General features: G+C 40.6%; 1 protein-coding gene across 6 annotated transcripts in view; it reads right to left on the bottom strand.

The window, feature by feature from the left end:
- Positions 1-13,577, bottom strand: part of LOC108699830 (echinoderm microtubule-associated protein-like 5) — a 119,043-nt gene extending 105,466 nt beyond the window's left edge. For 3 of the 6 annotated variants that reach the window (XM_041574774.1, XM_041574775.1, XM_018232433.2), the window contains exon 1: positions 13,064-13,573. In XM_041574774.1, coding sequence (XP_041430708.1) covers positions 13,064-13,260 — 197 coding nt within the window. In that variant the 5' untranslated portion in view covers positions 13,261-13,573. Of the gene's footprint in view, positions 1-13,063 lie in introns of all 6 variants that reach the window. The other 3 variants (XM_041574777.1, XM_041574778.1, XM_041574776.1) reach the window with 2 other exon arrangements.
- Between the last annotated feature and the right edge of the window lie 12,612 nt (positions 13,578-26,189).

Below are 26,189 nucleotides of genomic sequence, written 5' to 3'. Positions count from 1 at the left end.
CAGAAAGCACAATTGTGCTCTCTACACTAGTGATGCACCCCCCACCCCCCAACTTGCTCTAGTGCATAGAAAGGTAAGCGTCAACTTCGCCTCCTTTAGTGACTTCTGGTCTTTTCAGTTTCGGCTGTTTTCGTGACTTCAGGTCCTTTCTCGGTTTCGAGACTTCAACTTCCGCTGTTTTCGTGACTTCGGGTCATAGCTACGGTAATGTAAAAAATCTAAAAAAAAAAAAAGCTGGACTACCTCTTGGCAATCAGATATATGTTAGAAAACGTGGATACAGAGCTCTGCAATTAAAAATAATTATTATATTTACTGATACCTTGGCAAACTGGATGTCTAGTTTGAGCTACTGTCTGTGCTCTAGGTTTGAATAATGTCCGAAAACTGCAGGGCATCAGCTGTAACCTGTGCTAATCCACTCTGAAATAGCAGATGTTGCACAAGATTATTTTTTCATGCTGGAGCCCTGCCAACTGGAACAATCACAAAACGCACAGTCCTTTAGAAGCAAAACTCCAGTTTTATGAAAAAATACACTTTAGAGTTCACAGACAGCAACAACAATATCCAGTGACCTAAATAATCCAGTTTGGTACTTAATCAACAGTAAAAGGGCAAGATAATGAGTTACACAAGAGTTCGGAAAGAAAATCATGGGAGGTACATTATTCTTTACAGTATATAGGGCATTAATAAAGAGCTGCATCAGTATCTGCTGCCCTGTGTCACTGTTGGAAATGTAGAAGTAGAACACCAGATAAAAGATTGACTTATCAACTTCCCAAACAACCTAGCAGGTGTACTGATTATACTGTTTGTCAAAGGGTTAAATGGTCGTTTGCATCCTCCCCATTAAAGATGAAAATGTGAAGTCTTGTAAAAAGCTGATCAACATCCTGGGTCGGACTGGGGGGCCCGGGGACCAACGGGACAGCTATCCAGGGCCCTCCTCTGGCCCAAGCCTTGGTGGCCTCTCCACAAATCCAGGCCTGGTGGTTGGTGTTACCAACGCAGAAGTTGGCTGAGAATGATGAAGGGAGCAGCACTCCCATTTTATTACCCACAATGCTGTGTTTTTCTCTTGCATAATAGAGAATGACATTAATAATGGTGTTATCATGTGATTCATTAGGTCAGGTTATAGCTTTTTTAAGGAACCTGGAAGTAACACCTTCTCAAAACAGGTATTAATTTCAGAGCTCAATTTGTAAGAAACGTGTATATGTACAAGTACCGTGTGCTCTTCGACTTGCATCAATAAATGACCCCTTATGTGATCCACCGTGAACTCTGGGGGCCAAACTTGCAGCATACCATCTTTGCTTCATAGTCTGAGTTCGATTTCATAGTCTGAATTTGCACTGGTCCTCGGTAAGTGATTGGATGCACGCTCTAATGTCCAATCCAATTACCAGTACAATAACAGGTCCAAAATGTGGCCTCCATGAGAGAATTTAAAATAAAGCAAAGCTAAGTTATAGTGAATGAGAAAGCAGAATATGGACCGCACAAGCTCACTGTTTTTCCGCCGGTTCAGGTGCTCAGTCACACAGTGTCCCTCACCTATGATTAAGGGATATCTCCCGAAACGCGTCAGGTGTTACCAGCAGGTACTCCAATAAACCCCAGTTTCAGAAGTGCCGTCTGCTTCCTTGAAAGCTAAGTTATAGTTCATTTTTAGAAATGAAGATTTTTGTTCTAATTAAGCGGGAAGTGCTGCTAGTTTTAATAGCATCCACTCTACTGATATCTCTGCCGGATGCTCTGTTCTCTGCATGTTAAATTATGCCCTGGTCCCTTAAAATAGCAACTGTTTCTTCTGCTCTGCTGTAAGATCTAATTTCTTTATTAACTAGGACCCTGGTAAAGTTGCAACCTCTAAAACCATCTATAGTAACTGCCCTATGTAATTATTTTTAACTTGATTATGATAATTAAGTTATGGAAGCAATACATATGCTGTCAGTTCATTTAATTTGTAAACAACCTTTATTAAGCAAGGGTAGGTATGCCCTAAGCAAATGAAAAATTCTAGTTGCAAAAAGGGAAATTGCAATAAAATCTACAGATACAGTATATTCAGTTTACAATGCCTCAGCCAGGTTTTAGGCCTTTCTGACAAGCCAGGAAAATTTTTTTTTTGCTGCCAAAAGATTTCAAAGGCATAGAATAATAAGTAGAGCTAATATCTTGTGTAGGTAGATATTCAACATTTTCTAGAATATTGAAAAACCTATAGATGTCACATACTGTACAGTACACTGCAGAAATCATAAATCTTTGTATTTTGTTCCTGGAGTCAGCAACCATTTAAATGCAAGGTGGATGAATGCACTTTAAGCAAGTTTACCTTCTAGGTATCTTATGCAGCTATTGTTTTTCTAGCGTAATCTACCGCTCACTACAGATTTTCATTATCTCCGATCAAGATGATTTTGTAATCCAAAAACATGTAATGTTCCTCCAAGGGATATCACCAACAGTGTTACATCCATGTAATAAAATACTATGCTAAACATGTTTATCATTTGCACTTCCATTAATGGCATATTTCAAGTACAGGTATGGGATGTATTATGGGAAATGTTTAGGGCCTGGGGAATTTTTGGTAATTTGCATCACCATACTTTAAGTATACTAAAATGTATTTAAACATTAAATAAACACATTAGAATTGTTTTGCCAGCATTATGGTTTCATATCGCTGAGTTACAATCAAGTACAAGGTACTGTTATAATATAACAGATAAAAAGAGTATAGTTAAAAAGCATTTGAATAATCTTCTTAAAATAGAGTCTATGGGACAAATTCCCATAGAAATTCGCCAGCGACAACTTCGCTCACATCGCCATACTTCGCCAGGCGAAAATTCACCAGGACAAATTCACTAAAATCCGAAGATGGCGCAGTTTCGCTAGCATTAATTCGGCAAGCAAGGCGAAGTTGCGCTAGCGTTAGCTAATTTGCATACGGCGGGAAGTTAAATTTTAATGGACGTATATGTTGCAGCAAATACATTACACTACACAAGCAGGGAACCTTAATAAAGAAAATACAGGTGTTATATTGCCCTACACATGAGCCCAGTGTATAGTTTATGTGCCATATGTAAGGAAATGTAGGGGGGAAGGCGGGTACCCTAAAAAATATTTACGATCTTTTGCAGCCTATCACCCCGAAAAACTGAAAAGTCGCCAGCGTTTTTTGAGACTTAGAAAAATGTTGACATTTTTTTTGAGGAAATGTTGAATTTTTTTTTGAGGAATTCCGATCTACTCTATTTCACTTCGCCTGGTCTGAGGTGGCGAAGGCAAGTCTGGTGCAAGAGGTAAAGTTTATTAAAATCTGCAACTTAGTGAATTTGCGTAGTTACGTCCAGTCGCCAGAGCGAAAATTCACTGGGCGTTAGAGTGCAAAGTAGTGCTACAGTCTATCTCCGTCGCTAGCGAATTTACGCCAGCACCCGTTAGTAAATCAGCGAAGTCCCGAAATGACGTCACGCTGGCGAATTTTCGCCAGCGTTAGTCACTTCGCCCTTTAGTAAATTTGCCCTTATGGGAGATGGGCTTCCCATAATTCAATGCTTTCTGGATAACTGGTTTACAGATAAGGGGCCCCATATTGCTCTAAAGACAGCTTTATAGGATGGTTGAATGGGAGTGCAAAATTGATAAAAGTTCATAAAGTAGACTTGTGTATGGGCCATTTTAATTAGGTTTTCTATAGTGAATAAAGTAATCTGCTTATGCTTGAGTATGATATATGAATAAATGCAAGGCAATGTGTGACCAAGTTTTGCACTGTATTATAACAAGTTGAATTCAACTGTGATTCTGTTTCTGGGGTCAATGTCATGTATGGCTGCCAGCTTGTATGAGAGAATCCACAGAGATTTCCATCAGGCATTAATGGCGTACATTTTTAGATTGTTGTCTGGTGTGATGGAAATTCAGAATGAATTATTTTGCTGCATTGGGTTTTTAGATATTTCTTATGCAATGCAATTAGGGTTAATGCACTCACATAGATTTGCCAGACCATCAGAGCTTTACCTATGTAACCAGATGATGATATGTGTATATACTGCAACCACAATAGGCCAGATGTTGTTATGCACCAAAATGCAGTTAAAAGTGTATTGTCAGTGGCCTAGATATGGTGTTGATAAACCCATATGCTGTTTTAATAATCACAACTAGGGGCACATTTACTAAGCTCGAGTGAAGGATTTTGAAGTAAAAAAAACTTTGAATTTCTAAGGTTTTTTTGGGTACTTCGACCATCGAATAGGCTACTACGACCTTCGACTATGACTTTGACTCGAACGATTCAAACTAAAAATCGTTCGACTTTTCGACCATTCGATAGTCGAAGTACTGTCTCTTTAAAAAAAACGTTGACTACATACTTCGCCACTTTAAACCTACCGAACTACAATGTTAGCCTATGGGGACCTTCCCCATCAGTTTTTTAGGTTTTTTAGGAAAATCCCTTGATCGATCGATCGATTCGAAGGATTTCATCGTTTGATCGAACGATTTTTTCCTCCTACAGACCCAATATATAGTGACTGTCTATGGCATATTACAGCAACTGCTCTAGCATTTGCCAGAATCTACATTAAATTAGCAAACAAAACAGATATAACAGATGCAATCATCATAACATTTTCATGTCCCCAAATGCAAATGTTTAATGGGTTAAACCCTAATGTCTCAGGATCCATCAAAATACACGAGATTATCAACAAAAGCAGAAACAGGGAAACACTACTATTGTCTCCACTGATGAATGTGGATATATTGCTTGCCAGAAAAATATAAAAGGGTATTTTCAAAATGATAAGGTCCAAGAACACATTTTAGAGATAAGCTAAACTATGCCTCTATAAACTTTATTAACTTGTTTAGATCCAGTAACACAGACAAGCCTTTTAGCATTTGTAATTAAAATACAGTATATTGCCATCAGGAATACACCAAATACTGAATCAGCTGAATCTCAAACCAAATCTGAACCCTAATTTGTATATCTAGAAGGGATAAAAAAAAACATGCTATGCTATGACAAAAAGTCACATGATTTTTGGATTTGGTTCGGCCAGGCACTTGCATTTGGCTACTGAAAAAGGCAGAATTCTGGGCTAATCTCGATCCGAATCCTGGATTCAGTGTATTCCTAATTGCCATATTTCACAATGCTACTTTGGTAGGGTGTTTCTATTGTACAGTTGTACAATGGTTATCAGCATCTGTCGGAATCTCACAGTTTATTGGATATTGATTGGATATTGTAAACTGCAAATTTGGGTGGGTTGGGAGTTATGTCAACACTTAGCCAATGATGTCAGAAGTCCATAGTCCAAGGCATTCAACGTAATTATATTAAAGATGGAAACGCAATCGAATTAGCAACATTTGTTTTATGAAACAAAGTAAAAAAAACACCCACACAGGCATATACGTGTGTTGATTTTATTGTTCTGTTCAGTTATAGGATAAAACTTTTGATATGAAGCATAACAAGAGTGGTGTAAAGGTGATACATTAACTGGCTAACCAAGGTGATAATCACAGCAGGCTTTCAGAACATTTCAGTTCCTTTTCAAAGCTGATTATTGTTCTGCTGAATGTCATTGTAATGATGGTTGCTAGGGACAACTGATAGAGGACAGGCAGGCAGTAGAGTGAGATATATATTCGGTTTTCATCATAGTTCATTAAAGAAACAGTAGCACCAAAAAATTAAAGTGTTTTAAAGTAATGAAAATATCATGTTCCATTGCCCTGCACTGGTAAAACTGATCTGTTTGTTTCAGAAACACTACTATAGTTCATATAAACAAGCTGCAATGGTGGAAATTGAAGAAAGGCTATATGGCACAGGTTAAATAGTGGATAACAGATAACACCATTATGTTCTACAGAGTTTATCTGCTGTATAACCTGAGCCTTTTCTCCTTTGAATGGCTGCCCCCATTGCTACACAGCAGCTTATTTATATAAACAATAGTAGTGTTTCTGAAGCAAACACACCAGTTTTACCAGGGAAACACTGTATTATAGTTGTTTTACTTTAAAACACTTTAATTTTTTTAATGTTACTGTTCCTTTAATGTGTAGTCATTCTCCATGATAATCTTATCCAGATGGAAAGGGATTTTGCTTCCCAGAAAAAGGGGCTTTGATGATCTGCATGCTAAATTGGTGCATTGGATTATGCCATGTGACCCTGCACACCCGCTTATCACAATACAATGTTCGCGCTGAATTTTGGTGTTCAGGATATAAACACCAAGCAGATAAATTATTCAGGTGGAAGTAGTTCTCTGCATTGAAAGACAATCTCTGCTGTATCCAGATTCATTGCAGGCCCAAATATTTGTCCAACCTTAATTTAAAAGTGAGTACATTTGAGTTTGGGTGCACAGTCAGGGCTGGATTTAATGCTTCTGTAGTCGTAGGCCACTTGCAGCCTATCACCCCCTCGCACCCACTCATATCTAACTGACCTACACAACCACTGCTTCCCCTGTTGCTGTTCCCTCAAACATCGGCTCTTTTTCACATTCAAGATGCAGCTAGCAGGCAGCAATCACCCTCTAAACTTTGCCACCCTAGACCCAGGCCTTTGTGGCCTGCCTGCAAATCTAGGCCTGTGCATAGTATAAAACTGTGATGTTGTAAATACATAACATACAGCAAATACTATGATTCATGAAACTTCAGACCTACTCATTCCAGTCTATACTAAAAAAATGTTCATGTGCTGTTGCAGGGCTGAGAAACACCAAAACAAAATATTTATTTTAAAAATCTCCATGCACCATACTAGTTTGACCAATATCTGCCTTACTTTTCCTTAAGTTGCAATCTTATTGTGGTATCCTGAAGATTTTTAGAGCAGAACAGTGGGCTGAAGTGTAAAAGACATAAATAGAAGATGGTTGTATGTAGGCCACACAAATATATCATTGGCTTTATTCGGGTGCTGTCCAACACAACACTGCTAAACTAAAAGTTAATAACTTCGATGAGAAGATCTGACCATTAGTATTACATTTACTAGCAATGCCTGTTGCAATGTATTCAATTTATAGTTCACATGATGTATGCTCCCAGAAACCTATTCATTTTTTTTGCGGGGTGGGGGGACAGATAAAAGGGCCTAGAGCACCTCACCCAATTTCCATCCCAGTCCAGCAAAACACTTGAGTGTTATTTACTAAACTCCGAATGCAAAAATCTAAAACATTTTTTATAAAATCTGACTTTTAAAAGAATTTATTAAACCCCGAGGACGGAAAAGTCCGAATTTGAAAATCCGACATCTCAACCTGTCAAGGTTGCATATAAGTCATGCATGTGGGCTGGGTTTTGTACCATACCCAAAGTTTTCAGGTGAAAATTCCAAAAAAAATTTTGAAAACAGGATGAAAATTAAAAAAAAAAAATCGCGAAAGCCGGATGAAAACTCTGTAAAAACCAGAAAATCAGATTTTTTTCCCTCAAAGCAAAGTTTCAGGAAAATGTAATAACAAATAAGCATAAAAAACCCGAATGGATTTGATGGGAGTTTGAAGCAGAAAATATTGAGTTAAATTCGGACTTTGATAAATAACCCCCTTGTTGTCTTATGTTTCTTTGTGTTTGCCTATAAGATCAGAGGTAGGCTTGGGTTAAATTATATGTAGACTCAGATCTGAGTTACACCGAACAATGAACAATGCATAGTCTGCAAAACTGTATATTACATTGAGATTATTGTTTGCTTATTTGTGAGACAGATGAATGTGCTGCTCCATAACGTCACAGGGCAATTCCTATTGGTGGGGGTGGGATCACAGTTTACGTGCATTATCCTAAGAGCCGTCTGGCACTTTAGGGTTTAGCAAGAGCTTCTTGTGATCGCAGACACGCATAGCAAATGCTGGGTGCTGTCCATCTCAGTGGTGCTGAACTCCCGCATCTGCCAAGTTATTGGCAACTTTGCATTATTTTATATATGTGCACACACCCCCAACATCCTCTAGTTGTTGGATTCAGTTCAATACACTATGAAACGTCTTTATTAGCATGGAGGCAAACAACAAAGTATTTAAGCTGTAGCTCCAAACTGTGCTGTTGCTCTAGATGAATGACTAAAAGACATTTTATATATTTTGGAGAGTTGCCTGAAATAATCATCTTGAACTGAACACTCCCGTGTGGCAGCTGCTGCATGTTTACCAGATGCAGTTCAGTCAATGGATTGTTTTCCCTTTACAGTTACGGAGGTCCTTGTTGCAGCTTAATAGTAACATCTATTAACAACTTGCAAACCAGAGACTCGTAAAATCATAACGAGTTTTCCAGGAAGTAAGAAAACGTTCCTATTATTTTACATCCGCCTGTCAAAAGTAGGGAGATTGCTAGGTTCATGTGTTCTGGAAGTTTAAAAAGCATGATGTATACTGTAACCCACTTTGGGGGTTATGTAACATTACGAGCAACGTTTTGTCACTTCTTATCAACCATAGCAACCAATAAACAGGTAGCATTTACTGGCCACCTGTTTAAAGTGATGCTGACATTAAAAAAAATATATTTTCAAAATATTTATCTACATTAAGGGGCAGATGTATCAAGGGTCGAATATCGAGGGTTAATCGACTGCCGGATTTTGCGCAATTCATTAGATCGAACGAATAATCCGATTCATTCGATCGAACGATTAAATCCTTCGAATCGAATGATTTGAAGGATTTTAATCCATCGATCGAAGGATTATCCTTCGATCAGAAAATTGTTGGCAAGCCTATGGGGACCTTCCCCATAGGCTAACATTGGCCTCGGTAGGTTTTAGGTGGCGAAATAAGGGGGTCGAAGAAATTTTTAAAGAGACAGTACTTTGATTATAGAATGGTCGAATATTCGAACGATTTTTAGTTCGAATCGTGCGATTCGAAGTAGAAGGTCGTAGTCGAAGGTCGAAGTAGCCAATTCGATGGTCGAAGTAGCCAAAAAAAACATTCGAAATTCTAACTATTTTTCCTCTATTCCTTCACTTGAACTTAGTGAATGGGCCCCTAAAACTTAAATGTAGGTCAAGTTGTTTTTTGCGGATAGTTCTGCTTTTGTAAGTAATTGTTATTTGAAGTTCCTAAACCTGACTGTTTTGCTAACCTGACTGTCCTGTCTTAACCTGTCAGTTACAGTTTCTAATGCTAACGGACTCCTGCTGCACAAATATGGCAGCTCCCTCATACAGGAACAGGGTAGTAAGAAAGGTAATGTAGCAGCATCAGGCAAATACTTTTATGGTAAAATTATAAATAGCATTCAAAGACAATGTTATGAAAGATAATAAAAAAAGATTATTTTCGAATATCAGTATCTCTTTAAAAGCAAGCATCTTATTAGTTGCTCTTGGTCAGTGCTCCTGGGCAAACTTTTTGCCTTTTATTACATATCGGGGTTTGTGTTTTAAAAAAAAAAACAGCAGGAAGGCTTTCATGACGTCTCACAGGACGGAAGGCCAAGCCTTCAGGGTGGCAATATTTGGTTATCATATTTTCGGAATCTTGACGGTAGCCCAAAAAGGTATGATACATTGATACTGTAGTATCAAATAAACAGCACCTAAACCCATTACATTATCTACTGAACTTCTCCCAGCAAGTAGGCATTAGACATTGGAGTGTAAGATCACAGTGAGTGCCGTTGGCTCTCTAAACCACACCATGGCTCGTAAAGGGGACCTGTCATCTTAAGAAATGATTCCAAACTCTTTTCTATCAAGTTAGTTGAGCAAAACAAACTTTACTTACACTATATTTATTAGTTACGTTTTGTTTCCTTCAGTCTTGGAATTACACAATCACAGCAAGCAGATAGGTGCCATTTTGTAGCAATTTGTTATGAAGACAAATTGTGTTTCACCCCAAAATCTTGTGTATGCACCAGAATGGGGGACCTAATGACTATATGCAGTGCCCTACACAATTATAGAGTGTGAGGAGACAAAGGGGAATGTGTGGAGAGCAGTGACATTCAGGAATTGCTGAATGGAAAGTGAAAGTAATTGATTGCCCCACCTCTATGCCTCAAGCATAGAGATGGGGCAGGTAATATTTGATTGACAGCTCAGATATTAAAACACCTTTATAACAGGTATGGATCTTTAAGGGTAAGACTACACAGACGTTTTCGCCACAATCTGACGCGATGTGACAAAACGTATGCGACGGAAATAAGGTGAGAGATAGAAATGTCGGATGAAGTTACAGCATTGAACAGACGCGACACAAGCGCAGCATCTGAATCTGCGTCCGACAGTCGGATCAATGCTGCGACTTCATCCGACAATTCTATCTCTTACCTTATTTCCGTCACATGTGTTTTATCGCACCGTGTCGGATAAACGTCTGTGTAGTCCTACCCTGAATAAAAAAATATTTGAGGTCCATGTTTAATTTGCAAAGGACTTTCATTGTACATCTTTTGTGCAGGTGACAGGTCCACTCTAATAATTACAAGCAAATGACAAAACTGAAGGTTAATCTGTTAATTACATGTTTCTACTGAATTCCAAAAGTGCAGGAGTAACTAATACGTGCGACTTTTGGGAACTATCAAATCAGAAATACAATTATACTGGCAAACAGCAATAACATTTTGAAAAGACACACAAAACTGATATAGGACGTTTGTTTAGCCTCATCCGTTTGAGATTCCAGGATGAAGTGCACAGCATTTTAAACTGCCTGTAAAACACACCCCGCCCCCTTTAAGACTTTTTATATGCACTAGATGTGCTTGTAGTTCCAGGTGAGGTTACATAAGCTTCACACCAGCTGACTGTAACACAACCCTTGCACCTGACATGCACTCTGTATGAGGAAGTGATCCCATGATAGAGCATGATAGAACTCTTTTGTGAAAATTGGGTGGTCAAGTTAATAGCAAAATACAGTTTGTATAAGGTTAGTCATGCTTAAAATCCAAGTCAAAGGGGGTGGTTCACCTTTAACGTAACTTTTATTAGATTACAGGGCGTCGCTGATTTCCTTTTAAAAAAATGAATGCTCTGTAAGGCTACTGTTATTGTTACTTTTTATTACTGATCCTTCTATTAAGGCCCTCTTCCAGGGCCGGGCCAAGGTATCTGGGCACCCTAGTCAAGGGCTTCAATCAGTGCCCCCTACCTGGTCCTGCATTACCATTTCCAACCTTACCGTTCATATTGACCCCTGTACCTGTACCAGCAGCCATTATGTTGCCCCATGTATCTGTGCCAGCAGCAGCCAAACCCTTATATTGCCATGAATCTATACCTGTGCCAGCAGCAGCCAAAAGTCCATCATATTGCCCACAAATATGTACCTGTGCCAGCAGCTGCCAACAGGGAAGTGGGGAGTGCTTCTGCCTGCAGTACGAATCACAGGCAAGAGCGGGTTGGAACAGGTGGTTTACATCATTTAAAAACTATTAAAGGCCAAGCAAATCAGGGTTTAAAAAAGAAAAAAATTCCCCTTAAAAGTGCGCCCCCCCACATGATTGCCCTCTAGGCGGCTGCCTATCCTGCCTGCCCCTAGTTCCGGCCCTGCCCTCTCCTATTCATATTCCAGTCCCATATTCACTCAATGCATGCTTGCTAGGGTAATTTGGACCCTAGACAGAAAAAAAAACGCGGCTGTATCCAAAAAGCAGATACTCCCAATTTCCAATAAAAAACCAAAGCTCACCCAGCATGTGAATTGACCTGGGTGGGTGGCCCCAGGTCCATCTCTTATGGGTATAGCATTATCTGCAAGTTAATTCAAATAATGTAAGTGTTGTTTCGCACTCACTGATGAAGAAAAGTGGCCCGGGTGCAGTGCCTGGAATCCTAAGCTTGGGGTGAAATGCAACGAAATAGATGAAAAGGCACGCACTCCTGCGACACACCAGCTAAAATAAAATTTCTTGATCTTTATTCCATAGGTTAAAATCAGATGTCCTAAGACATTTGATTTTAACCTATGGACTAAAGATCAAGAAATGTTATCCTACCTGGTGTGTTGCAGGAGTGCGTGCCTTTTCATCTATTTAATTTGGACCCTAGCTACCAGGTTGGTTAAGATGCCAATTGAACAGCTGCTGAATAAAAAGCTAAATAACTTAAAAACCACAAATAATAAAAAATGAAAACCAATTGCAAATTGCCTGGATATACCACTCTCTACATCATACTAAAAGTTAATTCAAAGGTGAACAACCCATTTAAAGGGATACGGTCATGGGAAAACATGTTTTTTTCAGAACGCATCAGTTAATAGTGCTGCTCCAGCAGAATTCTGCACTGAAATCCATTTCTCAAAATAGCAAACTGATTTTTTTATATTCAGTTTTGAAATCTGACATGGGGCTAGACATATTGTCAGTTTCCCAGCTGCCCCCAGTCATGTGACTTGTGCTCTGAAAAACTTCAGTCACTCTTTACTGCTGTACTGCAAGTTGGGGTGATATCACCCCCCCCCCCCACAGCAGCCTAACCACAGAATAATGGGAAGGTAACCAGATAGCAGCTCCCTAACACAAGATAACAGCTCCCTGATAGATCTAAGAACAGCACTCAATAGGATAAACCAAGTCCCACTGAGACTCCTTCAGTTACATTAAGTAGGAGAGATAACAGCCTGCCAGAAAGTAGTTCCATCCTAAAGTGCAGGCACGAGTCACATGACTGGGGCAGCTGGGAAACTGACAATATGTCTAGCCCCATGTCAGATTTCAAAATTGAATATAAAAAGATCTGTTTGCTCTTTTGAGAAATGGATTTCAGTGCAGAATTCTGCTGGAGTAGCACTATTAACTGATGTGGTTTAGAAAAAACATGTTTTCCATGACAGTATCCCTTTAAGTACTTTTACAGAGACAAAATGCTCAATTGTTTCCTAAATGGAATTAGGGTGAACTGGTTCTTATCATATAGATAGATAGATAGATAGATAGATAGATAGATAGATAGATAGATAGATAGATAGATAGATAGATAGATAGATAGATAGGTATAGATATACAGTGTGTACACAGGTACCTGATTATATCATCGTCGTGGCCAATGTAGAATTTCTGCTTGTGTTCCCTTGTGTTATAAACCACACCGACCCCAGCAACAAAATAGACAATTTCCTTGGCCGCTGTGTAGTACAGATTGTTGCGGCACTGATGTCCCCTGTAGCCATACACCCATTCCAGACGCAGGTGACAGTTTGGGGCCGTCCTGTCAGCCATTGCCACAACTCTAGAGGCTTAGATTTGCCACCTCTGCGTCGTGTAGGAATTCATGCAGGAGTCGCAGGTGTGGGCTCGTTCAGCTTTCCTACTGCCGGTGCGCCGGATATGTGACCGCATCAATGGGAACTGGCTTGTTGCTTCCCTGCTTTATCTCTAGCCAAAGGCAAGCGGGGAGAAGATGGGGCATACTCCGAGCATATCTCCTGCTGCTGCTGCTGAATCCCTCGCCTAGTTCTCCCGCTGCTTGTCACCTCTATAGACACGTCCTCTGGCCGCCAGCATCCTCCACAGACCAATGAACGCTCGGTCACTGACTCAAGGCTCCCAGACACGGACACGCCCTTCCTTGTCGACTACTGGTTTACCGAGTTTGAGGGATAGGAAGTTTTGTCCAATCACTGGAAGGCGTGATCACTTTGATTCCGCCTACTTTGCTTTTCCTCAGAATAAAGCGACGGCTGCTGAACTGTGAGACGGATACCGCTGTTATCTGCTGTTTTGGGTATTAGTTGATTCCTGACATAGAAAGTTGGCAGGTTTCATACACATTGATGCTGGACAATAGCTGATACAAAATGTGTCTCACCAGGACGTCATCCCTGCTAATTGTAACAACTGAACGAATGTAAAGATGGCCACACACGGGCAGATTAAAGCTGACGATATCGGTCCTTATCTGCCATATATCGATCGGTCATGTTTGATTTCTCGTAGGATCCAGGACCACATCGGCTAGTTGATGCAGTCCAGCGACCCGTCGGCCCCAGGGCCGAACGTTCAGATTCACACAATATCGCCCAGCCATTAGTGGGCACATCGGGTTAAGATCCGCTCGTTTGGCGTCCATGCCAAATAAGCGGATCTTATAGTGTATGGCCACCTTAAGTCTTGCACGACTCTATCCGTTTTGTATTTTGTTATTTGCAGGGCCAGGCCAAGGTATTTTGGCACCCTAGGCAAGGGCTTCAATCAGTGCCCCCCCCCACCCGGTCCTACATTACAAATACCATTTCCCACCTTACCATTCATATTGCCCCCTGTACCTGTGCCAGCACCCATCATGTTACCCCCATTTGTACCTGTGCCAATGGCAGTCAATACCACAGATTCCCCCCAAGCCCCCAATCTGTACCTGTGCCAGCATACGTCTAATCATAGTATTACCCCCAGTCTGTAATTATGTCAGCAGCAGCCGAAAAAATCCATCATATTGCCCCTAATTTGTACCTGTGCCAGCAGAAGCCAAAAATCCATCATAATGCCCCAAACATCTGTGTACCTGTTCCAGCACCTATCATAGTATCCCAATTGGTACTAGTGCCAGCAGCAGCCAAAGCCAATCCCTCATATTGCCCCCAATCTGTACCTGTGCCAGCAGGGCTGGATTTACATAGTTGGCGCCCCTAGGCCCACGGTCGTTCATCGCCCCTGTCCCCTCCCCTTTATTCGTGCAAATTTTCATCATCTGGACTGGAGCAATGTGGATTGGCACATGGGAAATTTAAAAAATTATTGTATCTCCTGAACATCCCCAGTGTTTTTGAACCGATGTGGGTGTGGTTGGACAGCATGCCGCCCCCCTAAAATCCTGCCGCCCTAGGCCCGGGCCTAGGTGGCCTTTCCACAAATCCGGGTCGGTGTGCCAGCAGCAGCCAGAAAATCCACAATATTGTCCCCAAATATGTACCTGTGCCAGCAGGTGGGGAGTGCCTGCAGTACAAATCACGGGCAAGATTGGGTTGGAATAGGCAGTTTATAGAATTGAAAAACTATTAAAAGCCAAGCAAACCAGGGTTAAAAAAAAGAAAACAAAAGCCTCTTAAAGTGCGCCCCCCCCCATCATGATTGCACCCTAGGCGGGCGCCGACTCTGCCTACCCCTAGTTCCGTTCCTGCTTATTTGCATTTGCTCCTGCAGTGTGACTCTCAGGGGCAGATTCAATAAAGGGCGAAGTGGCAAACGCTAGCGACTTTTCGCCAGAAATCACATCTGCAGGGATATCGCCAATTCACAAGCGCAGATGACAATTCGCTAGCGATAGAGACCGTCGCTAACGTTCGTTCACGCTCTATCACCAGGCAACTTTTCGCTCTGTCGAATGGTCGTTGCTCCACAAATTCACTAAATTGCAGATTTTACTGAACATTACCTCTTTCCCCAGAGTTCCCTTCGCCACCTCAGACCAGCCGAACTGCTGAAACAAAGCTACATCTTCCTCAATCTTATGTCAGTGACATCATATCCTGTACCCAGGAGAGTCATAAAAAGTTTAAAAAAACGAACTATAGTCCGAACTATTAAAGATTTTTAACACATTTGAGGGGCGTGCCACATATTTTAGGGTGGGCTTATGTCTAGGGCATTAGCGGAGCTTTTATGTCTTTATTAAGCTCCCTTGGACATTTAAAAAGTGGCCACTTCAAGCATTTACACCAACATCTCTAAAAATTGCATTACACTATAATCAGGAACGAAGAACATGGAGCCAGAGTTACACATGTCAGGTGGATTTTCATTGGAGGGTTATTTTGCATTTTAATGCAGCTGCTGGCACTGGTGAGCTGGGAGAAAGTTTGTTATAAGACTTCAGCTCCCAGTATGCCTTGATAATATGTTAAGGATGCTGAGATTTGTTTTCCAGCAACAAGTGAGTAAAGTGTAATTGAACAGTGCAGTACAGTAGTATTTAGTGTCCCTTTAATGTGGGTTTAACTACAAAAGTCTTCTTTTTAAAAATGATTTTTTTTTTTTTTAAAATGAGCACTATAAGTGCATAGATTTATTGCATCACCCTGTAGTTTTATTCAAGGAGAATAAAAATAAATTTGCAGACTACAGGTCTAATTTATTATTGTGAGGCAAGGGACAGAGTGCAAAATCAGTCCCAAATTTTGCCTTTTTTTCTACTTTAGTCATATTCCATTCTCACATGGTGCACAAAATGTACAACTTTTTGGGTTCACTGTACTGAGCTCATTGATTGATTCTCTTTAGAAGTAAACCTAAGGGGCAGATTAATCAAGGGTTAAATTGAAAATTCTAATTTTCAAATTTCGATTTTTTTTTTTTTATGGCCAAAATTGTCACATTCGACTATGGAATTGTTAAAATTCGATTCGAGTTTTTTTTGTAACTTCTAATTCGATTTTCAAATTTACCATACACTGGACCTTTAATGATTCAAAATTCGACTATTCGCCACCTTAAAACTGCCAAATTGCTGTTTTAGCCTATGGAAGACTTTCTGGGATCAATTTGGAGTTGTTTGCAGCTTTCCTGACATTCGAGGTTTTTTTTTAACTAAAAACTATAATCGAATTTTAAAAGCCTAAATTGAAATCGATTCGAATTTGCGGTTGAACCTATTTACTCGAGTGGGAGATTATGGAAGTTTAAAATGACTCCTATGAACTCAAAATTTGACCCTTTATAAACCCGCCTCTAAGAGTTAAGGACAACACAATGTGACTCAATTTAGAAGGAACTTAATTCAGGACATGTAAACCCCCCACTCAAAAATGTAATCATTGAACAGCATCTTTGAAATTTTTAGATACCTGCCACTCTGGCTGTTAAAAGGTTAACAGTAAGGCTGCAGCATCCCCTTAATCACTTAGAAATCCTTCTACTCCTCTGACCCACTTGGCCTCCTCCCTCAGGAATTTGCTTTGGTTGTTGATTTATGAGCATGCTCAGTGATTAATAAACACACCCTCCAGTCTAGCAGCCAATGAAGAGATAGCATTGCTGGTTCCCATAGAAACTCTAGCTGTCCGATCCTATTTTTTTCTCCTAACTACTTCTCCTGAGCTCAGCTTAACCATTACAGTGCTCAACCCCAGCAGAACATTTATTAATGAAAGTATGTTGTGCCTGTGTAAACCTGCATTCTGCATTGCATGAACTTTATAGCATACATGTCTCAATGTTACTGATGATGTGTCAGAGGGAAAATAGATGGCTCAGCTCAATCAAATCAGTGGCTATTGCAGGATACAGTACATAAAAGTTTACTCAATATTATTGTGAACAAGACACTGGGGCCAGATGGAATACACCCTAGGTTTCTTAGCGCGCTTAAAGGGGTTGTTCACCATTCAAACACTTTTTTCAGTTCAGATGTTTTCAGATTGTTCCCCAGAAATAAAGACTTTTTTCAATTACTTTCCATTATTTATTTTTTTACTATTTTTCCAAAATCTAAGTGTAAAGTTTAGTGTTCTTGTCTCTGGTGTTTGAGTCTGGCAGCTCAGTAATTCAGGTGCAGACTCTAAACTGTTACAATTTTGCAACATTGAGTTGATACATTTCTCAGCAGCATCTCTGGAGTATTAGCAACTATTGTATCAGTTCTAACAGCTGCCTGTAATGAAACCCAGAGATTCTGCTCAGCAGGGACAAAGATAAGAAATGTATCAACTAAATGTATCAATTTATAACAGTTTACAGCAGGCATGTCCAAAGTCAGGCCCCTGGGCCAATTGCGGCCCATTTTCAAATTTACACCGGCCCTCAGTCTCCATCATGAAATTATAATAATGTGGCCCCCCCAGCACAGTGCAATCAGGAATCGAGTAGCCGTAGCAGTTATATTTGGGCACATTAGTGAAATGATCTTCTATACTGCTGCCTGTGTGCTGAAGATGTTAGTAATAGACACGTACTGGCACATAGGGATGCACCGCTTTTAATACGTCTATAGGGCTGAAGTGCAATAGACGTACTGATGTGCCAGTACAGTAAACTAAAGAAGTATGCGAGAGCGGTGCATCATTAAGTGCCATTACTTGTCTATTGCTAACACCTTCAGCACACAGGCAGCAGTATAGACAATCATTTCACTAATCATGTGCCCAAATATTACTGCTACAGCTACGAGATTCCTTGTCTAAATTAGGCGCAGAGATTAAGTCCAAACAGATTCCACTTCCTAGACGCCGTGTACACCTCCATCTCCAGGAGTGAATGATCCTGATCCTGGATGTCAGGCTGAATGGTCGGCCCTCAGACATTTTCACCTCACTAAATCTGGCCCTCGTTGCAAAAAGTTTGGACACATCTGGTTTACAGGGTCAGCGATCACCCCTCCCCGAGCTGCTTTCGAAGGTGAAAAAAGACAATTTACACTTCAATATTAGAAAAACGGTGACACATAGAAAATAGAAAGTAATTAGAAAAAGTCGTTATTTCTGGTGATCTATCTGAAACCAACTAGTTGTTTGAAGGTGAACAACCCCTTTAAGTCAGTTTTAGCCAGGCCTCTCTTTCTGATTTTCTCAGACATGCTTTCATGTGGTATAGTATCCAGGGCCGTATCTACTGTTAGGCACATGAGGGCCTGTGCCTAGGGCGGCAAGATCCAGGGGGCTGCACAACTACAGATGCTTTTAAAATTTTATTTATTAAAAAAAAAAAAATAGCATGGACTGACTCACTGGCATTATATTAAAAACTGTTGAGAAACCGAGGGGGGGTGGAGGCATGGCTGGTCTTCTTAGGCCAATTGGGCCAGTACACCCCCATTTATTTTTAAATGGATACTGTCATAGGAAAACATGTTTTTTTCAAAACGCATCCGTTAATAGTGCTGCTCAAGCAGAATTCTGCACTGAAATCCATTTCTCAAAAGAGCAAACAGATTTTTTTATATTCAATTTTGAAATCTGACATGGAGTTAGACATATTGTCAATTTCCCAGCTGCCCCAAGTCATGTGACTTGTGCTTTGATAAACTTCAATCACTCTTTACTGCTGTACTGCAAGTTGGAGTGATATAACCCCCTCCCCTTTTCCCCCCAGCAGCCAAACAAAAGAACAATTGGAAGGTAACCAGATAACAGCTCCCTAACACAAGATAACAGCTGCCTGGTAGATCTAAGAACAACACTCAATAGTAAAAATCCATGTCTCACTGAGACACATTCAGTTACACTGAGAAGGAAAAACAGCAGCCTGCCAGAAAGCGTTTCTCTCCTAAAGTGCAGGCACAAGTCACATGACCAGGGGCAGCTGGGAAATTAACAAAATGTCTAGCCCCATTTCAGATTTCAAAATTGAATATAAAATATCTGTTTGCTCTTTTGAGAAATGGATTTCAGTGCAGAATTCTGCTGCAACAGCACTATTAACTGATTCATTTTGAATAAAAAAAATTTTTCCCATGACAATATCCCTTTAAAGGACCAAATATTCACATTCCCCTTGCAATGATTTTGTGTAGTGTAGCTTCGGGTCTGCTGTAAATTCACTGTACTTAGGAGCTTATACCATATACCAAACATGCAGGTGTATCATGTAATAATGGCTTTACACTTTACCTAATTGTCTTATCTAAATAAAGCTTTGCTTCTTTCTTCTGTAGAAGGCATCTGCTTTCTTCACAATTTTGACAAAATATATTCTCATTGTTCCAAGGTGGTATTTCCTTAGATAAAATACACAAGTGTAACTCCTCCCAGCTTGTGGATACTATGGGAATGTGGTGACAGTACAGTTTTGTTATGCAATTCTTTATGAGACTTGACATTCTGCTATGTTGTGTCTGAGAGGATAAAGAAAATATAAATGTAATGACTGTGGCCCTGAAGGTTCTGAATATAGATTTTTTTAGGGATTATTGCAATGCTTGTTTGATCCAACTTTGCTTTTCCAATGGGCACCATAAACCCTTCAGTCTTGCCTAAATATGCCCTTATACATTACCCTACTTGGGTGTATAATTTGGGACCAAATCACTTCAAAGAAATTGACAGTGCTTTTGTCATTCCATTAGGTGGGTCTCTATCACTGACCATATCGGCACATTGCTTGGCTTTTAGGGGTGGTTCACCTTTAAGGTACCTTTTAGTATGTTATAAAATGGCCAATTCTAAGTACATTTTCAATTGGTCTTCATTGTTTTACAGTTATTTGCCTTTTTCTTCTGACTCTTTCCAGCTTTCAAATGGGCATCGCTGACCCCTTCTAAAACCAAATACTCTGTAAGGCTACAAATGTATTGTTATTGCTATTTTTTATTCCTCATCTTTCTATTCAGGCCTCTCCTATTCATATTCCAGTCTTTTATTCAAATCAATGAATGGTTGCTAGTGGAATTTGGACCCTAGTAACCAGATGGCTGAAACTGCAAACTGGAGAGCTGCTGAATAAAAAGCTAAATAACTCACAAACTACAAATAATTAAAAAAGACGACCAATTGCAAATTGTCTCAGAATATCAATCTGTACGTCATACTAAAAGTGATCTCCCTCCCCGGCCCCTGGGTGCTTCACATGCAGGCGGCAGATGTCGGTGGCAGTGACCGGCTTCGAGCACTCAAGAATGGATCCAGCAGAATGCGGGCGGCGATACGGAAAGTCAGGGGTTTTGCAGCCGAACATAGCATTCTAAGTAGCGCTGTGCTAGTGAGTTACATCTCTCGGATACAAGAAGCGGTGTGCGGCTGGTGTCCGGCTGGTGTCTATGTGAGGCGCAAGAGTGAGCTCACACCGACAGCCGCACGCTTTTTTCACAGGCAGCAGCAGCTGCACTCGACCATTCTCATGCACAGATTGTAATCTGCATCCAGCCGCTGCTCTGAAGCCTCCTTAGTCCAGCTCTGGAGAGAGGCCGCTGGGATTGTACCGATTCCCCCTTTTGGTTCCACTCAAATCCCTCATCACCGGGGCTCCCCTCCTCCTCCTGAGGTTTATCACCATTCCCCTGTCCCCTCCTTTCGCCTCCGTCGCTCCGGCTTCAGCTCCCGGTCACTGCCACCAACAACTGCCGCCTGCATGTGAAGCACCCAGGGGCCGGGGAGGGAGAGATAATGTTGTGAGGGCAGTTCAGCTCTTCATCCAGCCGGGCTGCTTTCCAGCACCGTCCTCCTGCTGTCAGTAGACTATGGGAGCTAGCCAGGGAGGACAAATCCAGCACCGCACTATGGATGGTCGCCATATCGCCGTTTCTGAAGAGGACAGGAAGTGGAGTTTCGGTAAGTTATTTCTTAATAAAGGCATTGCAATTTGAAATTTTAACTTGTCTTGGTGTTTTTTTTTGTTGTATTCTAATGAATATTTTTTAAAAAAATTTTTTTGATGTCCTTTAAAGTTCCTCCATGTCACTTTCTGGCAAAATCTTTAACTCTGCCTTGTTGAATTTTGTTACCTCGGTGGTATAGAATTTACAGTATGTCCCAGATGCAGTGACTAACACAATGGCTCAAATTCTGGACAAGCCTTAATGCTTCTGCTCATAAATGTGCACAAATAGTAGTTTTTGTGGTTGTATTCAGTTATCTGTTTGAATTAGGAATGGGCGAATTTTTCCGCCTCTTTTCGCAGTGCGCCAAAAAATTTTTGATGCCCATAGACTTTAATGGGCGTCTGCGACATTTCGCCGGCGGGTGAAATTCGCCCATCCCTAGTTTGAATAAAAAGGATCTCATAAAAGGCATCTATCTCATTATCAGTCTATATTATTAAAAAAAAAATTCCTACTACTGCAGCTTGATGCAATGTAAAACCTGGGGGGGGTTGGAATAGGGGGGCGTCATCAATCAGAGTGCCTAGGGCAGCACAAACTGTAAATACAGCCCTGAGTTTTGGCCTCCAGTTCTTCAGAAGGATATAAAAGAGCTGGGGAGAGTGCGGGACATGCAACTAAACTAGAATATCAAATTTGAGGCGTAGGGGACATGATTGCTCTTTACTAGTACATTAGAGGGAATTATAGACAGATAGCAGGGAATCTTTTCTCCCATAGAAAAGATCAACGGACCTGGAACACCCCTTTAGATTAGAGGAACAGAAATTTAATTTGAAGCAGTTGTTCTTTATGGTGAGTGTAGTGAGGTTGTGGCGTGCTGTGCAGGGTGATGGCAGATTCTATTAATGCCTTTTACAGTGGCTTGGATGGTTTCTTGAACAACAACAATAACATCCAAGGCTATTGTGATACTTAGATATATAGCCAATATAGATATTGGTATATGAAGGAGAGAGAGAGATTTTTCCTTATCCTTGGGGGATAGATGAGATTTTATACACGTTACCATTAAGTATTTATTATGACAACTCCACTGCCATTGGCCTCGTATCTAAGGGACGGGATCACGGAAGCAGAAGAAACAGCTGTTACTATCCACGGGACCTTCCTCATGGGGAAGCCAGTCTATGAGCCAGACAAAGGGACATAACTTACATGTATCAAGGGAATTCTATTTAAAGCATGAAAAGAACATCTAATATGCTCAGCGACTCTACTAGAACATTACAGTGGTAGTGTGTTTAATATATGGGTGTTTTATCCTGGGGAATATAAAATATTTACTTGTTCAGGGACTCCATAATTGTATCATGACAAAATGCAGTTTTAGCTACCTCCACCTCTGAACCAGAATGAAATCCCTGGTGTTCAATTTGCATAAAAGTGTGAATGCAATTGTGATAATTTTAACAAATACGCTGCAATTACACTGACACATCTCCTGCCAGTGACCACAACAACACTGGAATCCTTGGGAAAAATGCCGCAGTGTGAAAGAGAAAAAACATTGCGATTGTACTTATAATTGCACACTACTCTGCACTTGACAGCAGGTGCCTAGAGGGACCTTGCATGGATCTAAGAGTGAATGCAATGAAGGTGTGCAAAGTTTGATCTGGGTTTAATCCCCTATAGAAGGGATCCCCAACCTTTAAAACCCGTGAGCAACATTCAGAAGTAAAAGGAGTTGGGGAGCAACACTAGCATGAAAAATGTTCTTAGGGTGCCAATAAGCGCTGTGATTGACCATTTAGTAGCCCCTATGTGGATTGTCAACCTACATTAAGGCTCTGTTTGGCAGTACAACTGGTTTTTATGCAAATAAACTTACCTCCAAGCCAAGAATTCAAAAATAAGCACCTGCTTTGAGGCCACTGGGAGCAACATCCAAGGGGCTGGAGAGCGCTCATGAGCTACTGGTTGGGGATCACTGCCCTATAGTAACCAATCAGCGCCCTAGGCAACCCAGTCAGCAACGTCACTCCAATAACAGCAGAAGATTGTAAACATTGGAACTGCCCTTTATAGGAGGATTCAAGCTTTTAATTGGGGCCAAGTTTAAATTAGGGAAAGATCTGGGGTGATTGTTTTTACTTGTCTAGGTACTTTTATTACAGTGGCATCTGTCATATTGTTGGGCCACCAGAAGGCATTGAACAAATATTGAGCATAAAATAGTTAATTAACCAAATAAAGGTGTGAACACCTTTAAAGGGATACTGTCATGAAAACAAAATGAATCAGTCAGTTAATAGTGCTGCTCCAGTAGAATTCTGCACTGAAATCCATTTCTCAAAAGAGCAAACAGATTTTTTTTATATTCAATTTTGAAATCTGACATGGGGCTAGACATATTTGTCAATTTCCCAGCTGCCCAAGTCATGTGACTTGTGCTCTGATAACTTCAATCACTCTTTACTGCTGTACTGCAAGTTGGAGTGATATCGCACCCCTCCCTTCCCCCCCAGCAGCCTAACAAAAGAACAATGGGAAGGTAAACAGATAGCAGCTCCCTAACACAAGATAACAACTGCCTGGTAGATTTAAGAACAACACTCAATAGTAAAAACCCATGTCCCACTGAGACACATTCAATTGAGAAGTAAAAACAGCAGCCTGCCAGAAAGCATTTCTCTCCTAAAGTGCAGGCACAAGTCACATGATATGGGGCAACTGGGAAATTGACAAAATGTCTAGCCCCGTGTCAGATTTCAAGATTGAATATAAAAAAATCTGTTTGCTCTTTTGAGAAATGGATTTCAGTGCAGAATTCTGCTGAAGTAGCACTATTAACTGATGCGTTTTGAAAAAAACATGTTTTCTGATGACAGGATCCCTTTAATTAGGAGACAAAATCACAATATTAGGACCTCTGCTCCAAAAAGAGTTTGGGTTTACAGCTGCTGTATAAAAGTACATAATAATGGTAATTTATAACCATAAGTGCAAAGTGCAATCTGTCACTCAAACCATTATGTTTTCTACCAAGATTGCAGCATTTCTTCCTATACTTTTAGTGTAATTATAGGCACATGGGTGAATTGCATCCGGCACAATTGCAGGTCTGTCTAAAAATACATACAATTGCATGTGTACATTTTGATGAATCGAATGCAATTGCACTGAGAGTTTTTAAAGTCCGAATTACATAATTTCTAGCTTTTGGAGTCAAAATTCTATCTGCACGTGATTCTTTAGTTGCATGTACAGTGCACCTAGAACAAAGCAGCGGTAGCTTCAGGGTCCCCTTCAGAACAGGAGGCAGGACAGATACAACAGTGCCAAGTTCAGCAATGTGGTAGTGCAAGGAGCATGTTTGGCTTCAAGTTATATTTAACAATGTTGTGTAACCACGGTTGTAAACTACTCTCGCATTGTTTATGTCACAGTAACAGTATTGATACAATTATGTCTTCGTTTATTTGCATTCAGATGTTATTGGAAAGTATACAAATCAGCTGAAATGTATTATTACTTATTTCACTTGTACTAAATGCCCATTTTATCTACATACAGGTCAGATCACTTAGGATACACAATTTGCCTGCATAAGGCAAGGAATACATAGTGGCCTGTGGGTGGCAGTGTGTGGCAACATTCCACTAACAAGACCTCCTTCACAAAGAAATCCCTGGAGAACAAACAGGAACAGTTATAAGATCCACACATATGGCAAAGTCACCAAACGAGAGATTCTTTCCTCGCTGTGTCCACCAAAGGGCCAAATGATCAGATTACGCCGATCTAAAATATTGGAGAAGCTGTTGAAACTACAAGATAAGTCAGTCTGTGTCATAAAGTGAAGGAAAAAAATTTACATTTCCCCCAAGTGAAGCAGAATTACTCAGAATAACCTTTTTTTAATGCTTGATGCAATGTGGCACCACCTCAGAACTACAGTATATTCCCATAACACACAGAAGGATGGTGCTAATCTGCCCTTAGGTTGGGTTTACCATATGCTTGCTTAGATATAACCTGGACTACAGGGTGTTTTAACAGAAGATGCAGACGCAAGTGGTTCAGAGAAGGGCAAAGCTCAGTGTACTTAAGCAACTGCCCTGTAAATTAGCACAGAGAGGAGCAAATGCGACTTTATAATGTAATATATTAAGTTCTAAGAACTGAAAAATTAGACATTTTTCTTGCCCTGGTCAGACATGCCCCTAATTCATTTCTTATCCAGTTTTTATATGGCTCTCTTGGGGGTAAATTTAGTAAGCAGCGAAAATTTGCCAGAGACGGCTTTGCAGCCATCGCAACACTTCAGCAGGCAAAAATTCGCTCAGACAACGCTAATTTACTAAAATGGGAAGTTGCGTCCAGGGCACCGAACGCTGGCAAATTTTCACTAGCGTTACTTTGGCAATCGAAGCGAAGATGCACTAGCGTTCAATTATGCCTAGCGCAACTTCGTTAGAGGTCTTCGCTCAGGCTAATTTGCATACAGTGGGAAATTATTGAATGGTCGTATATGTTGCTCTCCAACCCCTTAGATGTTGCTCCCAGAGGCCTCAAACCAGGAGCTTATTTATAAATTCCTTGTTTGGAGACAAGTTTTAGTTGCATAAAAACCAGGTGCACTGCCAAACAGAGCCTCAATATAGGCTGACTATCCACATAGGGGCTACTAAATGGCCAATCACAGCCCTTATTTGGGTCCCCAGGAACATTTTTCATGCTAGTGTTGCTCCCCAACTCCTTTTACTTCAGAATTTTGCTCACAGGTTCTAAAGGTTGGGGATCCCTGGATTAGAGGAACAGAAATTTCATTTGAAGCAGTTGTTTTTTATGGTGAGTGTAGTGAGGTTGTGGAGTGCCTGGCCGGGTGATGGCAGATTCTATTAATGCCTTTTACAGTGGCTTGGATGGTTTCTTGAACAACAACAATAACATCCAA

Source organism: Xenopus laevis, chromosome 8S (genome assembly GCF_017654675.1).
Source record: "Xenopus laevis strain J_2021 chromosome 8S, Xenopus_laevis_v10.1, whole genome shotgun sequence".
In the NCBI taxonomy this organism is placed as follows: domain Eukaryota; kingdom Metazoa; phylum Chordata; class Amphibia; order Anura; family Pipidae; genus Xenopus; species Xenopus laevis.
Note: the sequence above shows the minus strand (reverse complement) of the source record. Positions and strands in the feature narration are given on the sequence as shown.